This window comes from Maylandia zebra, linkage group LG17 (assembly GCF_041146795.1).
Source record: "Maylandia zebra isolate NMK-2024a linkage group LG17, Mzebra_GT3a, whole genome shotgun sequence".
Classification (NCBI taxonomy): domain Eukaryota; kingdom Metazoa; phylum Chordata; class Actinopteri; order Cichliformes; family Cichlidae; genus Maylandia; species Maylandia zebra.
In genome coordinates, this window is record NC_135183.1 from 7,884,478 (window position 1) to 7,911,074 (window position 26,597).

Sequence of the window (26,597 nt, forward strand, 5' to 3'; positions counted from 1 at the left end):
ACAAGCAAACTTTGAATAAGACAAGCCACCATTCCTACTTTGGCAGCACTCACATTTAATCAAAGACAAATTGTTGAAGCAGCAGTTTATTTAAATACTTGACAGCAGCTGTCTGTTTATCTCAGTTTGTCACTTAAGTACACATTAATTAATCTCCCTCGAATGCTGCGCTGTCAGTGTTCTGGTGGCATGCTGCTGGTTTGTATCAGACACAGCAAAACATATCGGTTCAGCCTCTGGGTATAGTAACGTAATTGGTATTTGCCCTGCGGTAAAATACATTTTTATGTTCATGGGAAGATTTTTATTTGTTTATTTATTTTGCTCCATAAGGTGTTTATCATCTCCTGCATGGTGCAGAAACCACTCTTTTACTGATTCTAAATCAATTCTTACTGGGGAATGTACGTGGTTTGAAAAAGTCGTTATATACATTTTCTTTTTTTTTTTTTTTTTTTTTTGGCCTGTCCCGTTTGGCTCTTTTGCCATCAGAATTGTTGTCTAAAGGCAAAGAAAGATGCCCAACGGATTTACTTTACCAAACTGACCATCCCAGCCTTGCCGTAATGGTCCATTTGATTCACCTTTTATTGTTTATTTTATTTTCACTTACTGAATACGGGACAGACTTGACTGGGGGAAAGAAGGGGAGAAAGAAAGAGGGAAAGAGAAACAGCTGAGAAGAGGGACGGGGGAGAAGGGCAAAAGACAAAAACCAACAGAACGGGCAGAGAAAAAAAAATGCATATATCAATCACCTGGATCACCTGCTGAGAAAGAAAAAAGAAAGCAAGCAGAAGAGAACAAGAGTAATAGAATAAACAACATCACAATGATATATGGGAATATGATAGTAAATACTAAATATTAAACATTATTGTGCAGCACATAAGATCAACAGAACACAGTGTGCTTTGAGGTAGGAGCCGAAAAGGGTGTAGTTTGTGGGTGTGATCACCCGTGTGTACACCTGTGAGCATGGACGCGCTTGTTTTTTGTTTTTTTAAAAGGTTCCTTCATGTAATAATCTGCTAGAGGGTGTGGGGGGGCCACAGCCCCGTCCTCCAGGGCGTGAAGCAGGTGTGGAGGAGATCAAAACTCCAGACATCCAGAGGCCCGCAGAACACAAGAGACCAAGGAAGACCAACAGAGGGGCAGCTGCGCCACTGTCCCAGAAAGAGCTGAGGAGAGTCCCAGATGAGGGCTCACTCAGCAGCCGCGGAGCAGAAGCCAGGGGGAGTTTCAGTGACGCGCCCGTGAGCTCCGCCGGCAGCCAGCTGCGCCTGAGTGACCGAGCCCCAGGCCGAGAGGCCGGGGGCACCCCACCTCCGAAGTGGCCCGAGCGAGCCCCAGGCTCCAGGCCCCGATAAGCGGCCGCCAAGGAGTGAGCCGGTGTGTACCTGGACGCCCATCCCCGGACACAAAGAACCACCAACGCACCGATGTCTGAGGGGGTCCGCCACTGGCAGGGGAAGTGGTGGTAGGGGGAGATAGGCCTCCAAACCTTGGAGGGCCTGAGATGTCCCCAGAGAGGTGGCGCCTGACACCCAACCTGACATATAGACACAGACATACAGGCACACACAGACACAAACATCCATTCCCCCCCCCTCATGCTCTCATATGCACTTACTCCACACTCAACCAACGTGGAGACAGACATAAAGAGACGCTGTACACACGATCACACTCCCCAAGCGTACTCTACAAACCGGGTCTAGGTGCCCCCGCCCCTGGAGGGGGGAACTGCACCCAGACCCAGGTGGTGTTTCCCTTTTCCCTGCGGTGGGGGGAGGCAGACCGCCCCGACTCCGCAGCAGCAGGAAGGCTCCACACTCCAGACCGCAGTCGGACGGCCAACTCCTCCTCCTAGTCCTAGCCCCCCTGCTCCAGCAGGTCGCAGAGAACGGGGGTGAGAGAAGACTCCGAACCTCCCTCCACCCGCTCATTGTAATGTTGATGCATGTGTGTTCTAAGGTGCAATTAAAACCCAGGAGGGCATGGAGCTACCTGCCAGAGAGCAGCAGGTAAGAGCATGGTCCCTCCTGCTAGCCCTCAATGTCTACGTGTATTTAAAATTGAGAGGTGGGCAACGATGCCAGGGGTGGGGTATACACCCTGATGGTACTTTGGACTCCGTGTATCGTGCCCACCCCCAAGATCCTATATGTATGTGTAATGAGAGTGTGAGTAATGTGAATGTCTAAGTTGTGGGATAAAATTGAGGCAGAGGCAGCCAGAAGGGGACAGAGGGGGGGGGGGGGGGGGGGGGGTAGCCTCCTCTGCACCCTGGTGACATACCCCTACTCCAAGGCCCTGCATGTGTGGGTGGTTGTGGTGGAGCGGGAAGAGGGAGGCAGCTGGAGATGGGGAGGGAAGGAAGGGAGGGGCAAGTGACCCCTCCCTGGGGCCAGCTCCCCCGCTGACCCCAGTAGGCACCCCCATACTCCGCGACCCGCCAGGGAAAGGGGGCCCAGGCCCATCCAGACCGGGCCCAGTGCAGCAGCGCCGCCCGGCCCCACAGAGCCCGGGACAGTCCACCCAACCCCACCACAGAGAAAACTGCACCCACCCCACCATCCACTCATCTTCCAGACTACATAAGACAATAAACACCCAGGCTGAGATCTTCCTCCACCTCTCCTGTATCTCCCCCTCCTGCAGAGGCAGCTCCTGAGGAGAGGAAAGCTCCTGCAAGATGTGACAATCTCCCCCACCAGTTGAAGAGCCCCCCAGGTGGCTCGACGCACCGGCGGCACCCTGCTCCAGGGCTGGGCCCCCATGCACCCACCCGCCCACAACCCCGGCAACACACCAACCAGGACCCAAGCCCCCGAGGCCCGGTCCGGGTCCCAGCCCAGAGACGGAGCGCCCCCAGAACCTCACGCCCATCCCGGACCCACCCAGGGGCAGCCAGGCTACCAGGTCAGTAACCCACGTCCGTCAGCACAGACCCTCCCCTAGCCCCGCTGCACGCAGCCGCGAGGAAACAGTCACCGGAGAGCCAACAGAGCCCCTAACCGGACATGACCGCTACCCCGGGTTGAGCCCCCCAAGGAAGATGCCTCCGGGGAACCCCCCGACGCCCTAAGCCTGTCCCTACCCCCACACCAATCACAACAGTGAAGGCGGGACCAAACTATGACCCCCCACCCCCACTAGGTGATGGAGCTGATCAAAGGAGCCCAGAGCAATTAATCTGATGTGGTGGCAGAGGCTGTATCAAGACTAATGTAATCTAATAGATAATTTCTATATTGGTTAGAATTAAGATTGTTTTTATTTTTCCAGTTCATGAGGACTGTTTTCTTGGCTATGCATAGGGCAGTGAAAACCATATGGGCGATATTCTTTTCTGAAGTGACATTATCTAAGCTGCCCAACAAACACACTAAGGGGGAAGTTGGAATGTTACATTTCAGACACTTCGATAAGTCTTCACATATCTCGCGCCAAAACTTCTGAACTGGTGGACAGAACCAAAGAGCGTGGATATAATTGTCCGGTGAATTGGTTTGGCAGTGTGAGCAGTTGTTGGTAGACGTAAAGCCCATCTTGAACATCCGATGACCTGTATAGTGCACTCTATGTAATATTTTGTATTGAATTAATTGAAGACTGGGATTTCTAATTAGATGAAAGGTTTTTAAGCAAATCTGAGACCAGAAGTTTAGGTCTAAGTTAACTGATAAATCCGCTTCCCATTTTGCAATAGGAAGTGATATTGATTCATCTGTTTTAGAAAGCATTCTGTATATTTTGGATAGTAATTTGGGGGGTTTAAGAGTATATATACATTTTCCCTCTGCAACAGAATATTTGATGAGCTTTCAGCTGAAGTAGCTAATTAGAGCTCAAGTGGACTGCTTTAAATTGACCCGATCACCACTTATCTTAGATCTACTCTATTCAAAGTAAAGTCCTAATCAGACTTGATTTTCTACTAAGACTCTGTGACTACAATCATCATCAGAAACAACTATATTTTTAATCAAAGTCTATTAATGTTTGACATTTCATCAAACATACTTGTTAGCGACCTTTATGGGAAAGAGTTCAAAAGCAGAAACTGAAAAGGTGAACGTACCAAAACCAGCAGTTGTTTGAGAAGCCACTCGAGGCTGGCTCCCCCAATGAAAGTATACAAGTTAGGCAAAGCCAAGACGGAAGTGCAGTAAATCTAATGAGGTTTTTCAGAAATCTGACGTTAGCTTGTCTGCCATTTTTATGTGTGACAACCACGGTGGAAATGCAGGGTCAAGTGAATAAAGCCTCTGGCACTCAGGAGACCTGTCTGCAACCATTCGGCAACCACTAGTCTCAAGAGAAGAGTGGTTGTTGGGAGTCAAAAGCAAAAAGGACTGCTAAAACAGGATAGGATATTGCCACTGTTTAAATGGCGAGTGGTGAAACCGTGATGAGGAGCCGGAAAGTAAAAGTTGTGCCTCAGTGCTGCAGCCAACAGCAGGTTTTCACAAACAAATACCTGATTTCCACTCTCCTCTCAAGGCTTCAAAATGGTAAAAATACACTTCAGAAATTGATCTGTGACGTCACGGTAGCTGCATCCATTGGTTAATTCAAACTATGCTAACCAAGCTTCGTATAACCCTGCTTGCATCCCTGAATGTTTCTTTTCATTCTGTAATCTTCGTGTTAATAGGTTAAAATTGTGACCTAATAACTTGAAATTTCAAGTTATGTTACTCAAAGTACACCAAAGTACAACACCAGGTAGTAATTGACACTGGAGTGTTTAATACATGGGAATATTACATAGATTCACCCTAGAAGATACTTTTTTTAAACTTTATATAATACCACATATATTCTTGGAGTACAAACATACAGTATTGTTATTTGAGCACGAACGACCAATATAATAAGGTTTGAGTATCCTCCTAAGCTGAATATGTGTATATGCTGCGTGCTGTGTCTCTTCCATGTCCAAAAGTTTTTCTTTGTGCATAGTGGGAGACCGACGGCACCTGGGCCTGATACATGAGGGATCTGGGCTGATGCAGGCTGATAGATGGCACTCAGGCCGGCTGCAAAGCTGATGCATGAATCTGCAGGTCAGAGTGACCTGCTGAGGGGAAAACTCGAAAATACCGGATTTTCAGAACACATGACAAGGCAGACTACAGAGTGGAAATCTACAGAATGGATGACCTTGCTAGGCATCCCTCAATAACTAAAAGAGTCACCAAGAGCTGGTGTGGGTGTCTGTCTGTGACGATGTTCTTGTTGTTTTACCGCTTTACCCCCTGGAGGATGCTTTTTGTCTATTTTTGTCCTTTTGTGTATCTATCACCATTGGTCGGAGTTTCCAGTTACTTAGTAATAACCTGAAATTTTGAGAGACTAATTCAAAATTTTGACTTAGGTTTGTCTGGCATTCTTTAAATAAGCTTCCATAAACAATGTTCACTTAGACACAATAAGATCAACATGGGCTTCAACGCGGAAATCAATGTGGTGACATGACTGTTACTACAGATACGTGTTTAGAAAAGAAAGCAAACACAGCCACAGTCAAAAGAGAAAAAATAAAACAAAACAGGCTATTTCTCAAAGCATAGCTCGACACCATTCTTTATACTGAATACATGAGATGTGTGCTTAAAGTGGCTGGAGGGCTGTTTTCCCTTCAGACTTTACGCTTGGCTAAGCTCATCCCAGATAGATTTTTTAAACTCATTCCAGCCTAATCATTGTTCTCCATTATGAGCACTGTGTTCTCCATTATGAGCTCAATAAAATAATGACTGCAAAAATAAATTAATACGTTTTTGGACCGTGCTGCAATGACAACCACAATTACATAAATACAGGAAAAAAGGAAGTTATAGGACCTTTATTCACCTTTAAAAAAAGCTTTTCCAAGTGAATTTTTAAATTTGTAAATAAACCAGCCAATGTAAGTCTCTTAATATTAAAAAACACTGGCCTGGCCAAAATAAGGAACCAATCTGACTCCTATATACCCACAAATACACTTGCTTAGCACAATGCTAACAATAAGAATACACACATTACGCTTAAGATGAACATCAAAGCTCCGAAAACTTCATCAGAACAAGTAATAATCACATGGACCACAAAAATCTAGCAATGTCCAGGAAAACTGTTACAAACATACCGTGCAAACACACAGGCACCCACACATGCATGCGCACACACAAACCCGCTCTTGTCCCCTTGAGGCCATCATTAGGTGGATCAAGGTCACCAGACACACGATTAAGAAGATCAGGTTAATGCATTTCATAAATACATGCACCAGTTATTAAAATTAGATGTAGATTATAAGCCTTTATTAATCTAAACCATGCAAGCACACACACACATACACACACACATGCACGCACAGACAAAGGTGGGAGACATTTGATGTTACTCATACAGACATAACACCCTGAGGTTGTAGGTTACTCTAAATGGAACATACATAGAGGATAATCTTGTGTCTTTCTAGCACACACACACACACACACACACACACACACACACACACACACACACACACACACACACACAACTGCTTACAAAGCTATTATAGCATTTCTGTGAAAACATCACACTGCAGCCCTAAACCGACTCTGTAATCGTATCTTTAATCATAATTAAGCACCTAAATGAACTTTGCTGAGCTGGTTAAAAGTTGTTTAGTGTGCACTTTCTTTAATTTTACCTAATTAAAAGACCATTTTTTTGCACCGTGACAATTACAATATCCATTTTGCTTTACTTGAAAAACTCATGAGATGCTTCCAATATTCGAGACCGTGGAGGCATCTAGCAGGTTAAATGAGACGTGTAAATCTAATTACGCCCTCGGCCACAGCAAACGTACTCCATCACGTAACCTGCACCAACACTGCACAATAATATTTCTCTGAGGTCAGGCAGAATGCGCTCGAGCTGAATCAGCACACTATAAACCATAACTAAAGTATCTCAGATGACTAGTTTCCAGATGTGAGCCTATACGTCAGACTGTTTCAGCTGCTGAAGGAGTAAAATATGACAGCGCTCCTAGGGTGGTGCATCACAGCTGCCTGTTCAAAACAAAAACAAAACAATAAGTCTGAAAGTAGCCGTTCTTGATAAATCAGTTTGCAATCTCTTTTGTAAAATGTGTCTAAAAAGAAGAAGTTTGATGATCAGACAAAGTACAAACAGCGCTGCACACGTTTGGCTCAGGAGCCCCACCAGTCTGCTCAGTGTTTGTTTTCTTGTTTCTCAGTGCTCACACTTCATATCTCTGCTCTCCTTTCACCTCAACCAGTCTAGGCAGCTGTGGCCCGTGCTGAGTCTGGTCCTGTCTGGGATTTCCTTCTAATAAAAACCAAGCTTTTCCTCCCACCTGTAGCCAAGTGCTTGCTCAACAGGGAGGATTGTCGGATGTCTATAAGAGGCAGGTTTTGTTATGATTGCTTCTATCCTTAAAAAGACATGAAATGAACTCAAACTTGTAAACTGACATAAATTTCTGGGCTGAACTTTAAACCATCAGCAGTTTTGATGCTCTCATTTTCAGTTTGGATCAACCTCCTCTAGAGGCCTCCTCCAACATCCAAGGAAAAGCTTTAAATGTCGTGCTAGAAACCTGGAGAACTGCTCCTGAAGATTGGCAGAAGTCAGGTGGTGTTCCCATATAATGACTTTCAAGCATGTAAGAATTATACAATGCATTTGCCTTATAACCTGCATTTCTATCTATGTTTGCATGCTTCAATAAATCGTTGCAGCTATTTTCCAGTTTCCTAGCAAAACATAAAGAAATAAAGGCTATCTCAAGACCTTTGTGCAGTGTGCGTATGGTTGCACAACACTTAATGAACTGCAACCCATTAAACTATCAATATTCCAAAGTAGTAATAACAACATTTGACAACCCTTATGAGTTAATGAGGATAGTAATTATACAAATATTTCAACAGGTTCAGATAAGTCCAAGAACAACAAAAAAATAACCTCATCCTATCAGTGAGTCATCTTCTCATGCAGTGTGTGTTCTCAGGAACGAATGAATGCTGGCACAGACTCTCTCATTATTTCTATCATAACAAGACAGCAACAAGCAGACTGACAACTTTTCCACCTCCCTGTTGCAGCAACTGTACAAACCATGAAAGGGCGCACTAGCTGAAACAATCCCGGTCCGTATACAGCTTCTCTTCATTTATCTGCCAGCAGCCAGCTTTAAAGTTGTACCTCTGTATGTCAGTGCATATTAACTTGCTAAAATAACTGTCTCACATTAGGGCCTGCATCATCTTGTGTCAGTGTTACAGTATTTGTCTACACAGTGAGACTAGAGGCAGCATCACCCTGCATGCAGATGCTTAGCTGAATGGATCTAGCAACCGAGTCGGGTGACATAACATAAACATGGGGCAATATTAATGAGAAACTATTTATAGCAATGTCATTTTTCATAATGATAAATATCAGCTTCAGTTTAATTCTAAGCAAAACTCTCCTTGTCTGACACAGCTTTGAGAAATCAGACCACCTCCAAATCGCCAGTTTTTTGTCACTTCATTAAGCAACAATTTCCTGACCTTGTGCCGGCATCTGACTCTCCTCACTCCTTCTAACTTTCCTAACAGTCTTTCACTTCATCCTGCCTCCCTTTTAACTCTTCTCCTAAAATCTGTTTCTCCATCTCTCAATTTCACTGTCACTGCCTCCTTCCTTTCATTCTTGCATCGCTCCTTCCCTCCTTTCTTCCGTGTCTCCTGCTGAGATGAAAGTTAGTTATGGGAAATGACCTCGCGCTGAGTTAGTGCAGTAACAGCCTATCACGTTGTAACTAATGTGACCTCTGACCTCTGGATGCTTAACAACAGACCCGTGCGCATGGTACAGTGCTCACAAATAAGCAGGGCAAAAAAAAAAGGAAATATATACACATTTTCTTTAGATCACTTTACAAATAAAATGTGAAATCGCTGTATAAGAAGCAGCATTTTTAACATACACACACTCTCACATGCCCCGAGTCTGCCCTAGCCCTGACATCACACACCACATCAAAGCAGCTTATTGCTGAGCAGTAAAAGTGGCACAGTGGTTAGAATTTATTCCCTTGAGTCAGACGTTTACTCGCTGCTTCCCTTTCTTAATGAGCCTCTTACAATAACCCTGTCACTTACTGAGCCAAATTACTGCTACCTAAATGAGGGGCTGATGGTACATCTGTGTGTGTGTGTACGCATGTGTGCATGTGTGTGTTTCCGTCACAGTCCCTTCACCATTTAAGGGCACCTGTATGTGATTTAACGTCCCACATGGCCTTCCTCCCAAAGTACGCTTTTACCTTTTTACTATCCAGTGAAAAGCCAAAGGAGGGCAGAGCAGGAGAGAACCACGAGCTGTAATGATGGAAGAGGAGAGAGAAGTAGAGGAGTGGCGAGGCAATAAAATAGAAATGAAAGGAGGAACGGGAGGACTGAGAAACCATCGACGGAGGCAGAAGCAGACACCGAGAGGGAGGAGGAAAAGAGTAAATTATGTGGCTGTAATCTCATTTTAAGAGTCTGATAAAGCTTCTCTGTGTGATTTTGTGATTTAACATCATAACTGATAGACACTTAGTTACAAAATTACCAGTTCAAAGTGAAAGAGAGGTGGATGTTGTTTTTCCTGATGCTTGCGGATGCAATACACAGTATGGTGTTTACCATTGATTAGAGTGGGAAGATACTTCACACTGGCCGAGAACCAGTTGGAAGATCTGCTCCAAATAGCAACTGGAACCACTATTTTTACAGCAAAAGAATTGAAGTGATGTATAATACAAGTCCTGTTGTACACTCTGTTGCTGTTCAGTTTCTCATTAGCATTCTATTCAGTAGTGCAGTGATGCTAACCAACACAGCTAACGGACAAGGCTTAACAGCCTCAAAACTAATGGCTAGCTTTACAGTGGTGTGGCAGGGCGTGGTTCGTGGTGTGGCTGCAGGGGAGGCTGACACACCGGAGCTCCGTCGGCTCATGATGTCTCCCCTGTATTAAACGTGCTGGGACCTGAGGGGGTTGTTGTTGTTGTTGTGTGTGTAGCTGTCGGCTGAAAAGCTGCAGCCGAGTGTGTTGGAGTATACAGCAAGCGAATAAAGAAGTGCGCTGGAAAGTGCAAGTATGTGGTAGGGTCCGTCATTCGTGCCACAAGTGACTACAGTGTAGATAAAAGACGTGACATCATGTGCACATTGCTTGAGAGTTGTGATGCAATCACCATTTACACTATTCGCCAACCAATCGGGGAATGCACATTTTGCCATGGTTCTAGATGTCACAGATCAGTCTCTGGGCCGAACTGACAGGAGACTGAATTAATGTGAATGAGATTAAATAAGCAACACAGAACAAAGTGATAGGTCACCATTTTTGAAATGTTACATACAAAACAGAAACTTTAGAAGAAAAATGTACAATTTTTAAGAACTCATCCAATTCCGGGTCACGAGGAGCGACAGTCTATCTAAGCTGTCATTGGGTGAAAGGTGGGGAACACCCTGAACAGGTCACCAGTCTATTCCAAGGAGAGAGACACAAAACCACTCTCATTGTCACAGCTACAATTAAAGTATCATTGATTAACCTAACAAGCATGCCTTTGGACTTTTGAACCCATGCAGGCACAGGGAGAACATGCAAACTCCACACAGATGCTCTTGCAGTGAGGAGACAACACTAACACTGTACTGCCTTGGGGTCTTGGTGTACAGCTGGTTTACTTCCAGCAGCTGAACAAGGATTAGAAGTGCTTCAACATACTTTAATGGTTTACTGGAAATGCTGGAATTTGGCTACTTAATCAACCACAATTCCATCTGCAACCTCTTCAGTAAAAGGAGACAAGTCACCGAGAAAAAGGATGTGCAAAAACTCACTGCAGCACCAGAACAAGAACCACGTTCTGACCCACGTTCAGGGTCTCTGTCCTCAGAGAGGGACAAGAAGATCTTGGAAGATCAGATCCCGGAGAGTGTTGTTAACACCGGAGAGTTAACATCTTGATGCTATGTAATCCATAGTGAAATCGATTACCTTAGTTTTTCATGTAACATAGTGCTAATTAGCAGTAAATACACCGTCCTGCTGAAGCCGATCAATTTTAATTAATATTAAAATCCAAGCCAAACCAAAATCTAAATTCTCACTTGATGGAAACTTGATGGAGACATGGTTGAGGATATACTGTTAGTATTCAAGCTTGGGGATGCATAAATGTCTGTATCAATTTTCATGACTACCCTCTGATCGCTATGGAGATATTACTTGAATCTGAATCAAAGTGGTGGACGGACAGTTTCATTCGGTGTCTAAAAATGAAATAATGTCAGATCTGCAGGCAAGTTACATTAGCATAAAGTGTCAGCACTTACAGTCATTGTTCGTCTTTTCTGCCTACTATGCTATAAGCAGTCAAAAGACGAAGAGGACAAGGAAAAAAAAGAAAAGGAAGGAAAGGAAGAAGAAAAAGATACAAAAAGAAGTTTTATTTGCCACAGGTAAATAAACTCCATATTTATTATCTTCAACAGAGAGACATGTTTAGGGAAAGATGAATGCTAATATGCTCTGACAATGTGCTTTAATTTAAATGAAAATGAAAAGGAGGGTTTTAAAAAAAAGACAAAAGAAAAACAGCTAAACAGAGTCAGAAAAAAAGAGAGGGTGGTGCAGGCCAACTCTAGTTTGGGAGCCTTTTCTTATTTTGTACAGCTAGTGAACTTAAAATATCCCACCACCCATAGTCCAGCTCAGTGTGCTGCTGCTCAGCATGTGTGTGTGTCAATGTGTGTGTTCACATGGCACCAGCACTGCTGCATAATGCCATAATTCTATGTCATTTCTTGGAGTAGTTAAAGGCTCTTAAGCTAACTACCACTTTTCTCCCCTTCACCCAGTCTGTGAAAAAATCCCAGCACGTGCCAAATGGTGTGTGCCACGATGCACAGAGTCAGCATCTTTCCATGTGAGTGTGCACATTTGTGCAAGTATGAGGATAACTCTGGGGAGGCAAAGATCACTTCAGCTACTGCAGCAACTCGAAGGGGGGGGGGGGGGGGGGGGGGGGGGGGGGGTGTTAACAACTGGAGCTCTGTTTCACTGAAACAAACCAAAAGGATACTTAGGTATCTCGAGCTGTAATGTAAAGACGTCGAGAAGGGCAAGATTCAGAAAAATCCAGAAACAAATATGCAATGACTCAGTAAGTATGTGTGTGTTATTCCCTCAGTGGTCAGCGCTTCAGAAATCATGCTGTGAGCTAAGAACTGCTAACACACAGATTAACAGGCCAGGATTAGCAGGAGATTAGGCATCAGCCCCTAATCCAACAGCATGGCGTTGGCGGCGGCAGCGGTGATGATGGTAGTGAAAGAGGTGGCAATATATTATTGTGCATGTTTGCATGCGCGCAAGTGTGGAAGCTGGTTAATAAGGGCACAATAGAGGCTGATTCCAGCGTCACTGTCATTTCTCAGCAGGGAACATCAAATCCCTGCGGTTGGGCCAACATTAGGTCGGTCGTTTCCAGGTCATGCCTCGAAATGAGGGAGAAGCTGACTGAGCGTGACGACCCCCCGATCGGTTTTGCACTTTCACATCACAGGAGTCAGATGTTCAAATAAAGCAATAAACCCCATCTGCAATCAGTGTCGTCAACAAGCTCCTGTTAAATATGCACCATTTCGAATAGTTCATCCGGTGAGCATGGGGTTGGGGGTTAGCGTGACGGGTAGCGTGTCAAATAAACTGCTCCCCTCAATATGGTCTCTGACTTATTAAGGGCTCCTTATCACACTGATGTTTGTTCAGTTTGTTTTCATTAGCTTCTTGCTATGAAAAGTCTGCCAGTCATCATGATTGATAGCTGCTCTGAATCACAGAGACACCTGTTCAGGACCACAAGAGTGCGATTGGACTGTTGTGTTCATTAACCGTGCAGGTTATAGTTGTCTGTTTCAACCTACAAAACTTATGACTCAGGATGTTGAGTGATTCATCTGCTGATCAGAAGGTCGGTGGTTTGATCCCTGGCTCCTCCAACCTGCAATGTCCAAGTATCCCTTGGACAAGATACTGAACCCTTAGTCACCCCTCATGGAAGCTGAGTGTGTGAATATTAGGTTAACAAAGTGTACTGAGTAGAAAAGCACTATGTAACAACCAGCCCATTTATCAAAATGTGTTGTTCCTTTTCTTAAATAAGACAACTTCTGAAAGAAAAATATCTCCAACATGCTTCCTACAGAGTCCAGAACAGGAGACGTCATGCAGTCAACATTTAAAAATCTCTTTGCACTTTCAGTCACTGATAGCGTTTAAGTGAAAAGTTGGAAAAATGCAAAGCATCTGTTTAAATTTCACTGGGAGCACATCTTCTGCTCAGTAGTTTACTCACAGAAATTCATCATTATGTCTCCCACAGTGCCCATGGGCAAGGCTCTAAAGTGTTGCGCCGGAGCTGCTACACAAAACGAGGTACATTTCAAAATGTTATACGGGCACCCCTGTGTATCGTCAGAATATATAACGTACGCATGTTATGAGCCGAGGAGCCGCTTTTATGCAGTCCGCCACCTCTATCAAATAAACGTCTCCGTCCTTCCCACCAGCAAGCATGTAATAAACAGAAATGCCTTCAAATAACAATAAAAAATAACAGGAAAATAACCTCCGAGCTGATACTCGGGAGGTTAAAATGATAAAAAAGTATGAGGATGTTCGGAGCGTGGCGAGGCTCAGAGAAGCAGGGAGACAGCAGGCGTGCACAGGGTTGGGATTTTCACAGCAACAAGTCTAATTATAGGCCTATGTTTATGCCTCATGTAGAAACACCAGGAAGAAACCCACTAATATACACAGCGATGGATATTTTAGATTTCACATTCTTTATTAACCAACCGCACCATTTTATCTCTGGGGGCTGACAAGCTGTTTTCATTGTGTGAGTGTATGTGTGTGGTAACTTTCAACAAACCGCCAACTTGCTCTTTCCACGAACCGCTGGTTTCTGGCGTGAATGCCGTACCGTAACTCTCATTGATTTTGACCTTTGAAATGCACTCGTCTGCCTTAAAATCAATCATTGTTTTTTACTCCAGTAACGTTATCAAAAAATGATCACGTCCTTAGTTGCTGTTGGAAACGGGTACCAGTCTGTCAGTTTTGCCTTCTGGATCCGTGACGGATAAACCTCCCATGGATACCCTGTCGCACTCAGTCAGATCCGCCTCTGATAATACTCTGCACCAGTGATCCTATCAGCATGGCTGGTGTGCGTACGTGGCTGTGACCTCTCTGTTAGGACACCGTGTGGTCAACAAAGACATCCTCTATTCAAGCTACTAAACTGATAAAACCCCACAGGGAGTCAGTAAAGTCTTCCCCTGTGACAGATTTGTCACTTCAGTAACTGCATAGTCACAGGTTTAAAGAGACAAATGCTAATTATTTTGAGTAGCATGTTATGTACCATGTTGTCATTTTTAAGTATGATATAGCTGTTCTTTCTTGGCCTCTTTTCTTTGTTGTAGTTTTGTTAACTTTATTTTTTTGGACATGCTTTATCAAAGACACGGTAATCTGAGGTCACAGGTCTTGATCTTCATCAGGCTCAGACTCAGACTCCTGCACGCAGCCAACAGTGATGTCATTACTGCTGGCGAGCAGAGTAGGCGGTGTTGAAAGAGGAAGCTGACTGCAGAAACCTGTGTTTGATTAACAGCTTCCAAAAATCGCTTTTGTATTTTGTCAGCAGCAGCATCTATCACTTGGGAGAAGACTGCAGACTGTCATGTGTGCCTCTAACGCACATATAAAAGGTTATGGTGATGTGTTAATGTCCCGGTTTGTGTGTACAATGATGATCTATCATAGCTTCACACCTCATGCATACATTAACACATTTTACTGTTTTTAATACAGTAAATTAACTAGAATAAAATGACGAACTTCATGACGAACTGAGGATTTCAGTCATACTGCACTCCCTCCTGTGCCCACAGCCTGACAAGAGCTGATTTTGTGTCCTCATAGATTCTGTATTTTTGCAACAAGAATCAAATAATAGATGCAATTTTAAGAATTGTTATCCAGGTAAGAGTATTTCTGGATGAAACATTTCAGATATATACTTTTGTTCAAAGGTTTATTTGAGATTAATTTGACCATTTCTCTTTTCGCATTCACTAATAGCTCAGTCACAGTTGTAGCTGTAGTTGTAGATATATGGCAACCTGCTAGCAACAGTTGCCTGGTGAATGTCTGGCAAATGCTTGCAGTTGCACAAGTGGCCTGGTGGGAGGCAACCTGTCTGTAAACATCGGCAGTCTGGTTTTGAAATGACTGCCGTGACTCTCAGCCAGATTGGAGAAGCTTCCCAAATAACTTTCAGTTACTTTATAAATGCAGAAAGATTACCAGATTACATTGCAATCTATCTGAGTCAGGCTGCACGGATGCAACACATCTCTTTGCAAACTCGCCTATTACACTGCTATATAAAGTAAAGCTTGCTGAGCAGAAATTTGCACTAATTATTTCACTATTTGTGGAGTAATATCTGAATTTCTCTTCTATGACGTTCTGGCTGGACTTTAAATGCTGTGTATTTAGACATTAACAGGTGCAGCAGGGTTTTTTTTTTAATGATTTGTTGCATTTAATCGGCATATTATCGCAAAAGGATTGCATATAATTGCCAACTTGACTCCAATCAATCGCAACATCATAGCATTTTCACTACATTTTATTATTGTCTCGGTGCACCAAACTCACTAATGCAGTTCACGTCACTCGGTTACAATAATTTTGGTCATGCAGCTGTCTCATTTACTGTTTTCACTAGTGTGACTTTAGCATGATTGAAACAGATTTTCCTGTGGCCAGAAATGGAATAATGTATTAGTCACTTGGATTCAAAACATAATTAAAAAACAGTACTGTTACTGTAACTAATTACATTTTATCATCAAGATAACACAGCACTGACCCTGCAATATGAGCACCAACATACACTGACAGGAAGTTCAACTCTCTAGTTGAAGCTCCGTTTGAAAACGAGGCAGTTTTTCTTCTTGCTCTGCAGGAAATACTCGACTTCCAACAATTAATCCTCGTAAAACCTAATTAATAAGATGTTCCCAGTGGCAGCAGCTCTGCACCGGTGAGCCGGACTTTCAGCGTTTAGCGGAACAGAAAGCAGAGCGCTGTAATGCCTCAGCATACACTCCCTGATGTGTCTGTCTAAACGTAACCTGCTGAGGGGACTGTACTCGCGTCCTTCCCTGAAATCACAGTGTGTGATGCTTAATATGCAGAAGTGCGTGCCGAAATGCCGAGTGTGCACGCCAAGTCGGCAGATTGCTTCCACTCCTGCCGTCTTTATTCGCTGTCATGAGAAGTTTAAAAAATGGTTTGATCGAGTGTACTGTGGAGGCCTGGGAATGCACTGAAGTTATTTTATTTGTCTGTGTTGTTTTTATATTCTTTTTCTTTTTAGAAATAATCAGTTTCCTTCATTTAAATTCAGGCAGTGAACATAAAAAAACTACAGTTGGCTTTAATGAAAAAGAAAAATTGATAATAAAATTGTTTTCTGTGCTGAAGAAAAATTCAAATTCTTTTCAAATTGCTTGATTTGTCCGACTGACATTTTTAGAATTTAAAAGGAACTAATAGATGATCTTTGATTAGTTATCGCTCTCAACAACAAGATGAATAAGCATCAGTATAACATCCCCTTATGTACCGAAGATGCCTGTTATCCACACGAGCCAACTGCTGTAAATCACCATCCTGTCCACAGACATATATGTGTATATATGGAGCATATGCGTAAACAGCCTTGACTCATAAAGCAGCTGAGCAGACACCACATCCGACAAACAAGTCATCATTTCATTTCGAAAACAGATGGATGCTCAACTCCTCAAGTGGAGGAGGGGAACATGAGAGCAGGGCTGGGAGGAGGAGGAGGAGGAGAATGTAAAAATAGCATCTGATAAGGAGGGGAGAAGTAACTGTTCAAGGGAGGGCAGAGAGAAGGAGGAGGAGAAGGAGAAGAGGTGTAAAGTGGAGCGTGGGGGAGAGAAACACAGAGGTTACCGAGAAGCAATCCTGATTTGTACCACCATTGATTTTAGGTGTAGAGAACAGTTTATGCTCTCACTCCTTCACAGTTTTTTTTAAAAAAAAAATCCTTTTACACACCACTCCTATAATATGTGATGATTGTAGTGGAATGCAGTGGATATTAGGGATAGGATGGGATGCAGACAGACGATCCACTGTGGCGACCCCTAAAGGGAGAAGCCGAAGGACAAAGAAGAGGGCTGAAATGAAGTGGAGCTTTATGACTGACTGCATTCAGCAGTTTACCAGAAAAAATTATCTTCTTGAGTCTTTACACATTATATACACGGCACCAGGCAAACATTTGGACACACTGCAATTTCACATCTTTTACAGAAAAGCTCTTAAAAATCTTTTTTATGTTACTGCATCAAGTCTGTGTCAGGTCTGGTTAACAAGTCTTGACTAAAGCTATTTCTACAACTCTAAAAATAGCTGTGTTTCTGTGTTTATTACATCAGAAAGCAGAACGGACCATCCATAAGCTTCTCCAAAACAAGAGAGCAGTAAATAACTTCACTTCTGAGAGTTGAGTCATAGTTTATAAGCTACTGTTTAATAACTGTCTGAAAGTGTCATTAATAAAGCGTGTATGGATGCGGTGCCATAGCTACAGAGAGGAGAGGGACTATCTAGTTCTAAGGAACAGCAAACATAATAGAAGAACTGAATTGACACAAACTGAAACTAATGGAATCACCTTGTGCATGTATCTGAACCAGCCAAGAGACATAATGTCTCCAGTGTGACCTGGTTGTACACCAGTGCCTCCTCCCAGTCGGACATGCCCAAAGCACTTCACCAAGGAAAGCAGTGTCATAAGCTCGCTGTACTCCCTCAAATACTCAAATACTTTGATCTCAGTCTTTTGGTCACCGGCCACTTGTGGCCACAGATGAGGGTGAGGACACGGACTGACTGGTAAATGGATAGCTTTGTTTTCAAGCTCAGCACTCTCTCTTTACCACAACAGGCCATTACAGCATCTACTTTACTGCAGATGCTGCACCAATCAATCTGTCAAATTCTCACTCCCTGGTTCCCTCACTTATGAACCAGTCCCAGGGGTACCTGAACTCTTCCACTTGAGGCAACAGCTCATCACCAACCCAGAGTGGACATTCCTCCATTTCAACTGAGAACCATGGCCTCAGCCTTGGTGCTAATTCTCATTCCAGCTCCTTCACACTTGGATGCAAACAGCCACAGCGTGAGCTGAAGGTTGCTGCTGGATGAAGCCAGCAGAACCAAAAAACTCCTGACGGCACCTTGAGAAGGGCGAGCCTCTCATCTCATCCACAGCACACTGCGTGTTTAACCCTAATAACATCCAAGCAAATATCAACACACAAGTGAACACGGCACTTGCTCAAGTTTTCAGTGACTTACTTCGTATTTTTTAAATATAAAACCAACAAACTATAGTAACCTTTTAAGTAATGATGTGCTCGGAGGCACCGCTCAGTTGCTACAGTAGTAATCCAGTTAGCATCAAACTAATGATAGCAGCAATGTACGTCAGCTGATGAACACTTCAACTTTTGCTCCTGGCACTGCCTCCTTATATTGAGAATATTACTCTTACTAAGGGAAAATCTGGGAGAGGGAGGGAGACGGGGGGGGGGGTTAACAAGCTAACGCTTTTCCTGTAGAGGTGCTTACTCATCCACCAAACAGTGTAGGCCTATTTTAAAAGCATTAAATATCAGGGCACCACAGAAGGATCAAATATGGAGCACAGGAGACTGCATCTGCATCAAACCAATTGTGACAACATTTCATTTTTTGTGAAGGGAGGATAACAGGAAGGGGAACCAAGTACGAGCCTCCCTCCTTTGCTCATCGTCCTCCTCGTCTGCTTTCACCCTCTTCTGTTGCTCCTCACCTCTCTCTCTCTCTCTCTCTCATGTCACTGCATCAGACATCATGAAAGATTCACAGCTCTGCTTTTAACAGCCAACCAAAGTCCTCTCTTTCCCTCACACACACACACACAAGTGCACAACCCCTGCACTCATACATCTAAAGCTGTCTACAAAAACATGGCACCGGGAAAACGACAGACACCAGGAGAGAGGCTAAGGAGGCAGAGAGAAGTTAGAGAGAAGCACTCAGAGCTTTGGTGCAGGTTTGTGCGAGTGCATGTATGTGTGCGCTGCGTATTTGGTGTTCCACATGGTGAAGTATGCTGTGAACGCCTGAGTGAGCATGTGATGTGTGACAGATGACAGACAGTATCAATTTCCTTCCTCAAGCACATTCGTAAACGCTCGTACACACAGCGGTTTCACAGATGCTGCGAGCAGAAAAAATACATAAGATTCACACCTGCTTACATTTCCAATGCAGTTTTCTCTAACTTTGTGGCACCGCACTATTATCACAGTTAATGTAAACTATAAAATATATAGAAAAAGCATTTATAGGTAGGAAGAATGGGAAAGCCATAATATATCAATATATTTAACCAGCCATAATGGTTAGAATGGGGAAGAGTAGCAGTTTTGCATATTGTAGTACTTTATGCAAAACTGACGAAACACCTTAAGCCAAATCCTTTGTAATACTGTAATATTGTATAGTTTGCATACTTTAATACTGCAGTGGCTGCACATGGTAGTAGTCTACACCTTCACCTAACAAGTGAAAGATCCCTGATTTTATTTATTAGGCTGTGTTGCTGTACACAGTTTGTCTTTAAGTATTCTTTATATGATGGCAGGGATACAGCACCTGATCATTTTCCATCATCAACTAATCGATCAACAATGTTCTCTGTGAATAAATTAATCTGTAATCTAATCAAATGTCAGAGAAGATTAAAAACATCGATGTCATTTAGTACCTTGTGATTACACTTACTTATATAAATGACATTAGCAAATGATTAGCGGTGAGTTGCTGCATCACTCGCATAGACATGTTGACAATCAGGCAAGAAAACAAAAGCAAAAACTAAACTAGAACTTGAAATCTAAAAACTAACGGCTGTAAAATTGCTAGTATTGTACACACTGTAGGGTTGTCAAAAAAATCAATTCTCAGATAATAATCTATTTTTTTTTTCTAAAAATACAAAAAAATTACTGGGCAGTTATTATTTGCAACAGTCACGTGTTCGCCTCCTCCCCTCACCAACAGCTGCAGACATGAACGGTGACTGACGCTCAGTCATGTTAGCATGAGGTTAGCATGATGTTAGCATGATGTTACAACACTTTATGAGCACTACTAGAGGTCAATAAAGCTTCCTTTCCTAACCCCCCCCCCCCGAAGTATATACAGCTATCATGAATGTTAATCTGGCCTGTGTACATCTTAATGCCTTTGAGCTGTTAGCAATTAGCAATTAAAAATACTGTTGTTATTTTTTCTGTCGATTTTTTGCTTTTCTTTTGTTCTTTTTTATCTTTATCCTGTAGTCTTGAAACTGAAATTGAACATCGGCTATTTTCCTGGGAATTCCAGTATCGTGACAACACTGATGCACACTGATATTTTTCCTGGTGGAAAGACCAGTCAGCTAAATAATATAGACAAGCTTCAGTATGAGACTGCATAATTTCTCTAATTGGGTTCATGAATTAAGCTCATATTCTTTAGCGACGGTATCAATGCAACCAAGCAGAGAATTAGTGCCGCCAGCTCCAATGGAAAGGATGAGAAATAATTACATTTTAAACAAATAGTGACGAAAGCTGGATTTAAAATAAAGAAACTAAAGCCTGGCACTGCACTCATCTGACTTCTGAGGTGTCCAAAAAAAGTTGAGACGCCATGTAAAATGTCCAGTTTTACTTAAATAAAACAAAATAATTGAAAACATTTTGTTTTCATTTTCACACACAAAAAAGTTTTGAAATATGTTTGCTAGCTTCAGTCCTTGCACTACATTTTATTAGCATTTTGCACAGAGTACCAACACATAACTTTTCAGCTCCTCCCATATTGTCTTTCAAACATTCAAATAATGTAACAAATACTCAAAATGTAGGCCACACAAACCCACGCACACCGACACAAACGCATCAAAACTCAATACCTGTGAATTGCGCAGGTTATATACGCTGTATCTGTTTCTGTGTGTCACTTGATCACATGGGTGTGTGCTGCTCTGCGCAGACAAAGCATTTGTGAATGAAACTTGGTGTCTTCCTTGAAGAAGGTGTTGGTTTTCACTGACTTTTAAACACACACACATAGACAGATACACACACAGGCTATAGGATGAGCTGGCCTTTAACTATTGACCAGGTGAAGGATACATTGTATAACAAGAAGAGAAAAAAACGCTTGCAGGCAAAAACACAGACAGGCAGACATCAGGAAAGACGACTTCCATTCATATGGTGTAAAACCTAAAGGACAATGGATGTCAGCAGAGTCTACGAGTCATTTTGGGTTTTCTTTTTTTAAATTCAGGGTAAAAATGTAAAGCATCTGTTCCTCGTGTTACACAGATTTTACTCTGGAACTATGATTTTCTCACATGTTTAATCCTGGAAAAAACATGATTATTTTCTGAATGTTTTCTAGATTTTAAATACAAACCTAGAGATCTAGAAAAAGCTACAAGCCACTACAATTTTTCATTCATTTCACTCATTGTTTTCACTTTGCATGGCTGCCCTGTGAAAGAGACTGGTTCTCAATGGGACTTCCTGGTTACATCAAGGTTGAACAAATAAATTGCACAATTTAAATCCTTCCATTCAGGGCTGACATTTTGGCTTTTTTCTTTGCATTCATTGTGAAAATTGGACTTCTTGCCATTTACGTTTGTGCTGGTTTGGAGAAATAGATGAAGCAGCTAAATACGCGTCATTCAATCGCAGGTTGGTGTTATTCACCTGTGAAAATCCATGTGAACGAGATTATGGGGAGAAAAAGCAAACAAAACTTTCATCTACACATCGATCCATCCATCTGTCTATTGTTGCGATTACCTTGATTGTGGCGAGTGATTTGTAGGGTTTTTCGCTCTAATATTAATAGAGTCTTTACCTTATGCCTTGAGGTGACTGTTTTTGTACATATTTAAACAACATATTTTCACAGGAAGAGAACTAACCTGAGTGACATTAGCCATCGACCACAACCAGCTGAGGGGGAGGGGAAAGCGAAGAAAAAAGGAGAGCATAGACAGACAAGGATGAACTATGCTTATGGAGTGATACAAGGGGAGCACAGAAGACATAGTTTATGCTCCCAGCAATCTGAGCCTATAGCAGCATAATTAAGGGGTGTTTCAGGGTCACCTCATCAAGCCCTACTTACAAATTTGCCACTAAATGTATGCAACATTGCAAAAGAGTCCAATGTACTAAACACTGAATTCAAAAATGTTCATTATCTTAGCGTAACTAACAAGAAACTTTTCTAATTAGACCGTAACAGAAAGTGAAGTTGATAGGAACATCATTTGCTCTCACTTTTGACCTGACGATGGCACTAAATCCTAAGTCTGGGGCTTCCCAGTGTTATTAAAACCCATCCTGTAGGGAACATGAATGTTGGCTAAAACATGCTGATATTCTCTGAATTCAGGTATGCTTCTGGTTCAGTTGGGTAGGTGCTGCTGTTAGTACTCGTTTCTGGGCACAAAACTCCATTTTATTTGCTGAATCTATGTACTAATATACTGATTTGTCACCCAGGGAAGTCTTCTAGCTGAATTACACTTCCCAAACATTGTTATGCTCTGCAGATAACGCTAACTGTGAACTGCTTATGATTAGCAACAGCTGGGTCTTGTCCCATATCATTAGGAAAGTGTTTGTTCATCCAGATGCGAGTCTGCTGCATGCGCAGGAAGGCCACAGGGCTTAGATATTTAGCTTGTTTACTGCCCTGAGAGATAATAAATACATTAGGAAGGCAAGTAAGGCTCAGTGTGCTAAATGACCAAATATTGCTTATGACGATCACGTTGTCGGTTTTCCTGGAGGACTTTTTTTTGTATAACTTCATTATGACCTGTATGGCGAGGGTTTGTCTGCATTACTGTAATGCATGCTTGAAAACCAATCCAGAGTGCAAACAATGAAACAAAGAGACAATATATTGTATCAAACATTTAACATTCCTAGTGTGCAGAAGAGGTATGGAAGTAAACAAAATGAATTTGTTGTGTTGTATCTACTGTGTTTTTCCAATAGACTGTATTAATGTTTTGTTCTCAGGTTGGACATCCTCCAGAGTGCGGAGGGCCAGATAATCTAAATTGACCCACCTAAGGTCCCTGAAATGAGAAGGACTGAAAAGCCCCTGTTGTGGGGAAATCTTCCCACATCTCTGTGCCCAACTGGTCGTCAGTTTTAATGAGTTCTGGGGAGGCAGAACTCTTGCGCAAATAACTAGAGCAGCTCAAGGTCCAAGAGACTGAAGCATTGTGTTCTTCATCTGTCAATAAAAGATGAGCTTTTAATGGAAGAGGAGGGAAAATGTCGTGTCGAGTCTCTTTCACAGTCTTCCACTAAACACAGACAGACCTTGAGTGACTCACTCACTGTCTCTGGTTGTGGGTTTTTCTCCCCCTTCTTTCCTTTTCTCTCTATTTTCACATTCTTTGCCTCACTGTTATCTATTTTCTGGTTTCTGTCTGATTCACACACACACACACACACACACATCCAATATTAATAACTCAGCCGCCCATAAGTGTGCATTTCCACTGACACAACACAAAATGACCTTCAGATCGCAGACGCTGAGCACACAAACACACCTTGCTCTCCCCTCGCTTTCATCTCCTCTGCACGCTCGCTGCTGTCTGTCCATCTTTAGGTGAAATAAGGGAGGAGACAGAGGCCGACAGATGATTGCCTTAAAGGGGACAAGAGCTCAATTTCACTTTCCCCAAGGCCAAGACACTTTTAATCTGCATTTATGGTTTGCAGCAGCCAAAGAGACAAGATAGAGAGACTTTGATGTGTGCTGTCTGACTGACAGACGAGAGATCAGGCTAACTGATTACTTTCACTGCCTGGGTAATTCACTGATTGACTAAATGCATGATTGCCTGACTAGTTGGATGACTGACTGACACGATGAGAGTACAGGAATGAAACAAAAGAAGTAAAATGAGTGTAAACCACGTCTTCTTTTATTCAGCTCATCGGCAGCTTATGTTGTGCGATCGCTGAGCTGTAGCTAGAGCTGTGATTGGATATTGCCCCAGGCGAGCCTAAATTATTAGTTTATGCAAATTCCAGCATCTACTGGGTCTCACACACACACACACACACACACACACACACACACACACACACACACACACACACACACGCACACACACTACACCTGCAGTCCATCCACAGCAAGGTGGACAATGAAAAATGCCCCGGGACACAAGTCTGCATCTGCCCCCTCTAGGTTATATTAACAGTTCTTCACACCTGGAGCACAAACACCAGCAAACACAAATATATAAAAACAATGAATAGATTGGAATGGCTCCACAAGACACATGGCTCACACCCACCTGCATTTCTGCCCTCAGCAGACAATGAGCATACCCTGAAGGACTGTAGACTGGGAAACACTGAGATGCTGAATGAGGGGGGTGTATAAGAGTGCACAGAGAGGCTGAACAGACGCACAATGAGGCACACGAACTGGGATGCAGCATAATAATAAACCCTCAGCAAAGCTGCCCTTTGGGAACATTTCTTTTTTTAAAAAGAAAAAGAAACCTTAAGCTGATTTATTAACATAGATGGAATTCCCATTCACGCAAACCACAATAAAGCACTCAATGTTTATGAATAAAAATGATCTAGCACAGACTATGTATAATGCAACAGAATGGCATCCTGAACAGCCGCTCAAGAATCCCACAAAATAAGGCAAGGCACGAGAGGGGGGGGGTCATTTAAGAATTATGTCACAACATGCTGTAATAGTTGGAGCGATCTGAAATTTAAAAAAAAATTATGATACAAAAACTTGACTTTATCGTTCCTGTGGAGGGCGTTAAGTGTTGTCCTCTTTGTTACCACCAAAACAATTAATGAATTTAAAAAACAACTACAAAAAACAAACAAACAAAAAACTCACCGGAGATCTCAGTCTGAGGAACCCTTTCCGAAGTGAACCCTTTCCCGGTGTAGAACTGCCGCAGGTCGGAGCAGCTTCTATCCGCCCCGGCCACCGGGCCCGGTGCGGCACACAGACTCACCAGCACACAGAGAAGCACCGGCAGACGCATCTTTGGAGGTGTAGTCCTTTTTCCTCACACGCAGAAAATCCCCGACAGTTTTTGGATTAGACTCTTATCCACAGTGTTTAGTTGCCTTTTCTCTTTTTTAATATTATGTTGGTTATTATTCTTCAGAGTTTGGGGGGAGGCGGGGGGGGGTCTGCGAACAAACAAAAGCAACGTGTCCCGTTCAAACTCCACTCCTCTTAACTAAAACACACACATACACACTCACTCACTCTCACACACACAGCCACGGGAGAGGAGGAGGCGCCCGTGGCAGCCAGTCCGGGATGTTTGTGCGAGAGACGAGGGGCTGCGACGCGTGGGACTGTAGGTGTCAGATACACCGTGCTGCTCCTCCTCCACCTCCTCCCTCTGCTCGGTGCTGCTGGTTGTGAGCTGCAGAGATGCTAGAGACAAAAGAGAGAGAGATAGAGGAGGGGGGTGCGACAGAGTGAGCGAGCAAGGAGGGCAGGTGTCAAAGCCCGTGAAGCTCCGCGGTCTGACTGTGCAGCTTCATGATTATGGAAAAAGTGCAACAAAGATCAAAATCAAAAATCAAAAATGTTGCTCTGAATGCGGCTTTAGACAAGAGGAGACATGCCCGGTCCCTTTTCCAAGCTTTGGGACAATGAAATGTGTGTTGGTGGGACGGGAGTGTGCAGCAGTCCGTGCTGATGCTCTCTCTTTCTCTCTCTCTCGTTCCCTCTCTTTGTGTTGGGTTTTGTGCTGCACTAGCCGTGTGCAAAACAGTGCCACCTGCAGGTCTTTACAAAAAAAATATAGCACAGAAAACGTCTTCCAACAGCACACACTCGCTGGCCACTTTATTAGTTACCCGTGTTCAACTGATCCCTCGTGTGAATATCTGATCAGTGCGTTTAGACGCGCAGAGATGCTCAAGCTGAGTTGCTGAAGTTCAAACCCAGAATACGAATGGGGAAGAAATCTGACTGAAGTGACTTTGAATGTAGCACCAAACTGCTGATCTGTTGGGATTTTCCTGCACAGCCATCTGTAAGGTTTATAGGGAATGGCCTGAAAAGAGAAACTATAAAGTTAACGGAGACTCACCGGGTGAAACTGCTTTGTTGAATTCAAAGATCAGAGGAGACTGGTCAAACTGTTTCACAGTATCTCAATTAACTATTCTGTACAACCAAGATATGCAGAAGAGCACCTCTGAATGCACAGCATGTCAAAGAGTTCTTCTAGTATTTTTGTTGCATTACTCTTC

At 43.1% G+C, this 26,597-nt stretch overlaps 1 protein-coding gene and 1 long non-coding RNA gene across 2 annotated transcripts in view; one reads left to right on the plus strand and one right to left on the minus strand.

Moving 5' to 3' along the window:
* LOC101470345 (glypican-1) overlaps positions 1-25,993 on the minus strand; it is a 48,284-nt gene extending 22,291 nt beyond the window's left edge. Inside the window, exon 1 of the mRNA XM_024805631.2 lies at positions 25,216-25,993. Within this exon, the coding sequence (XP_024661399.1) occupies positions 25,216-25,366 (151 nt within the window). The 5' untranslated portion in view covers positions 25,367-25,993. The remainder of the gene's footprint in view (positions 1-25,215) is intronic.
* LOC143413184 (uncharacterized) lies at positions 12,167-23,647 on the plus strand. The gene is made up of 3 exons (XR_013093804.1): positions 12,167-12,229; positions 13,451-13,503; positions 23,340-23,647. It is a non-coding gene; the product is annotated as an uncharacterized LOC143413184 (long non-coding RNA).
* Positions 25,994-26,597: the final 604 nt, after the last annotated feature.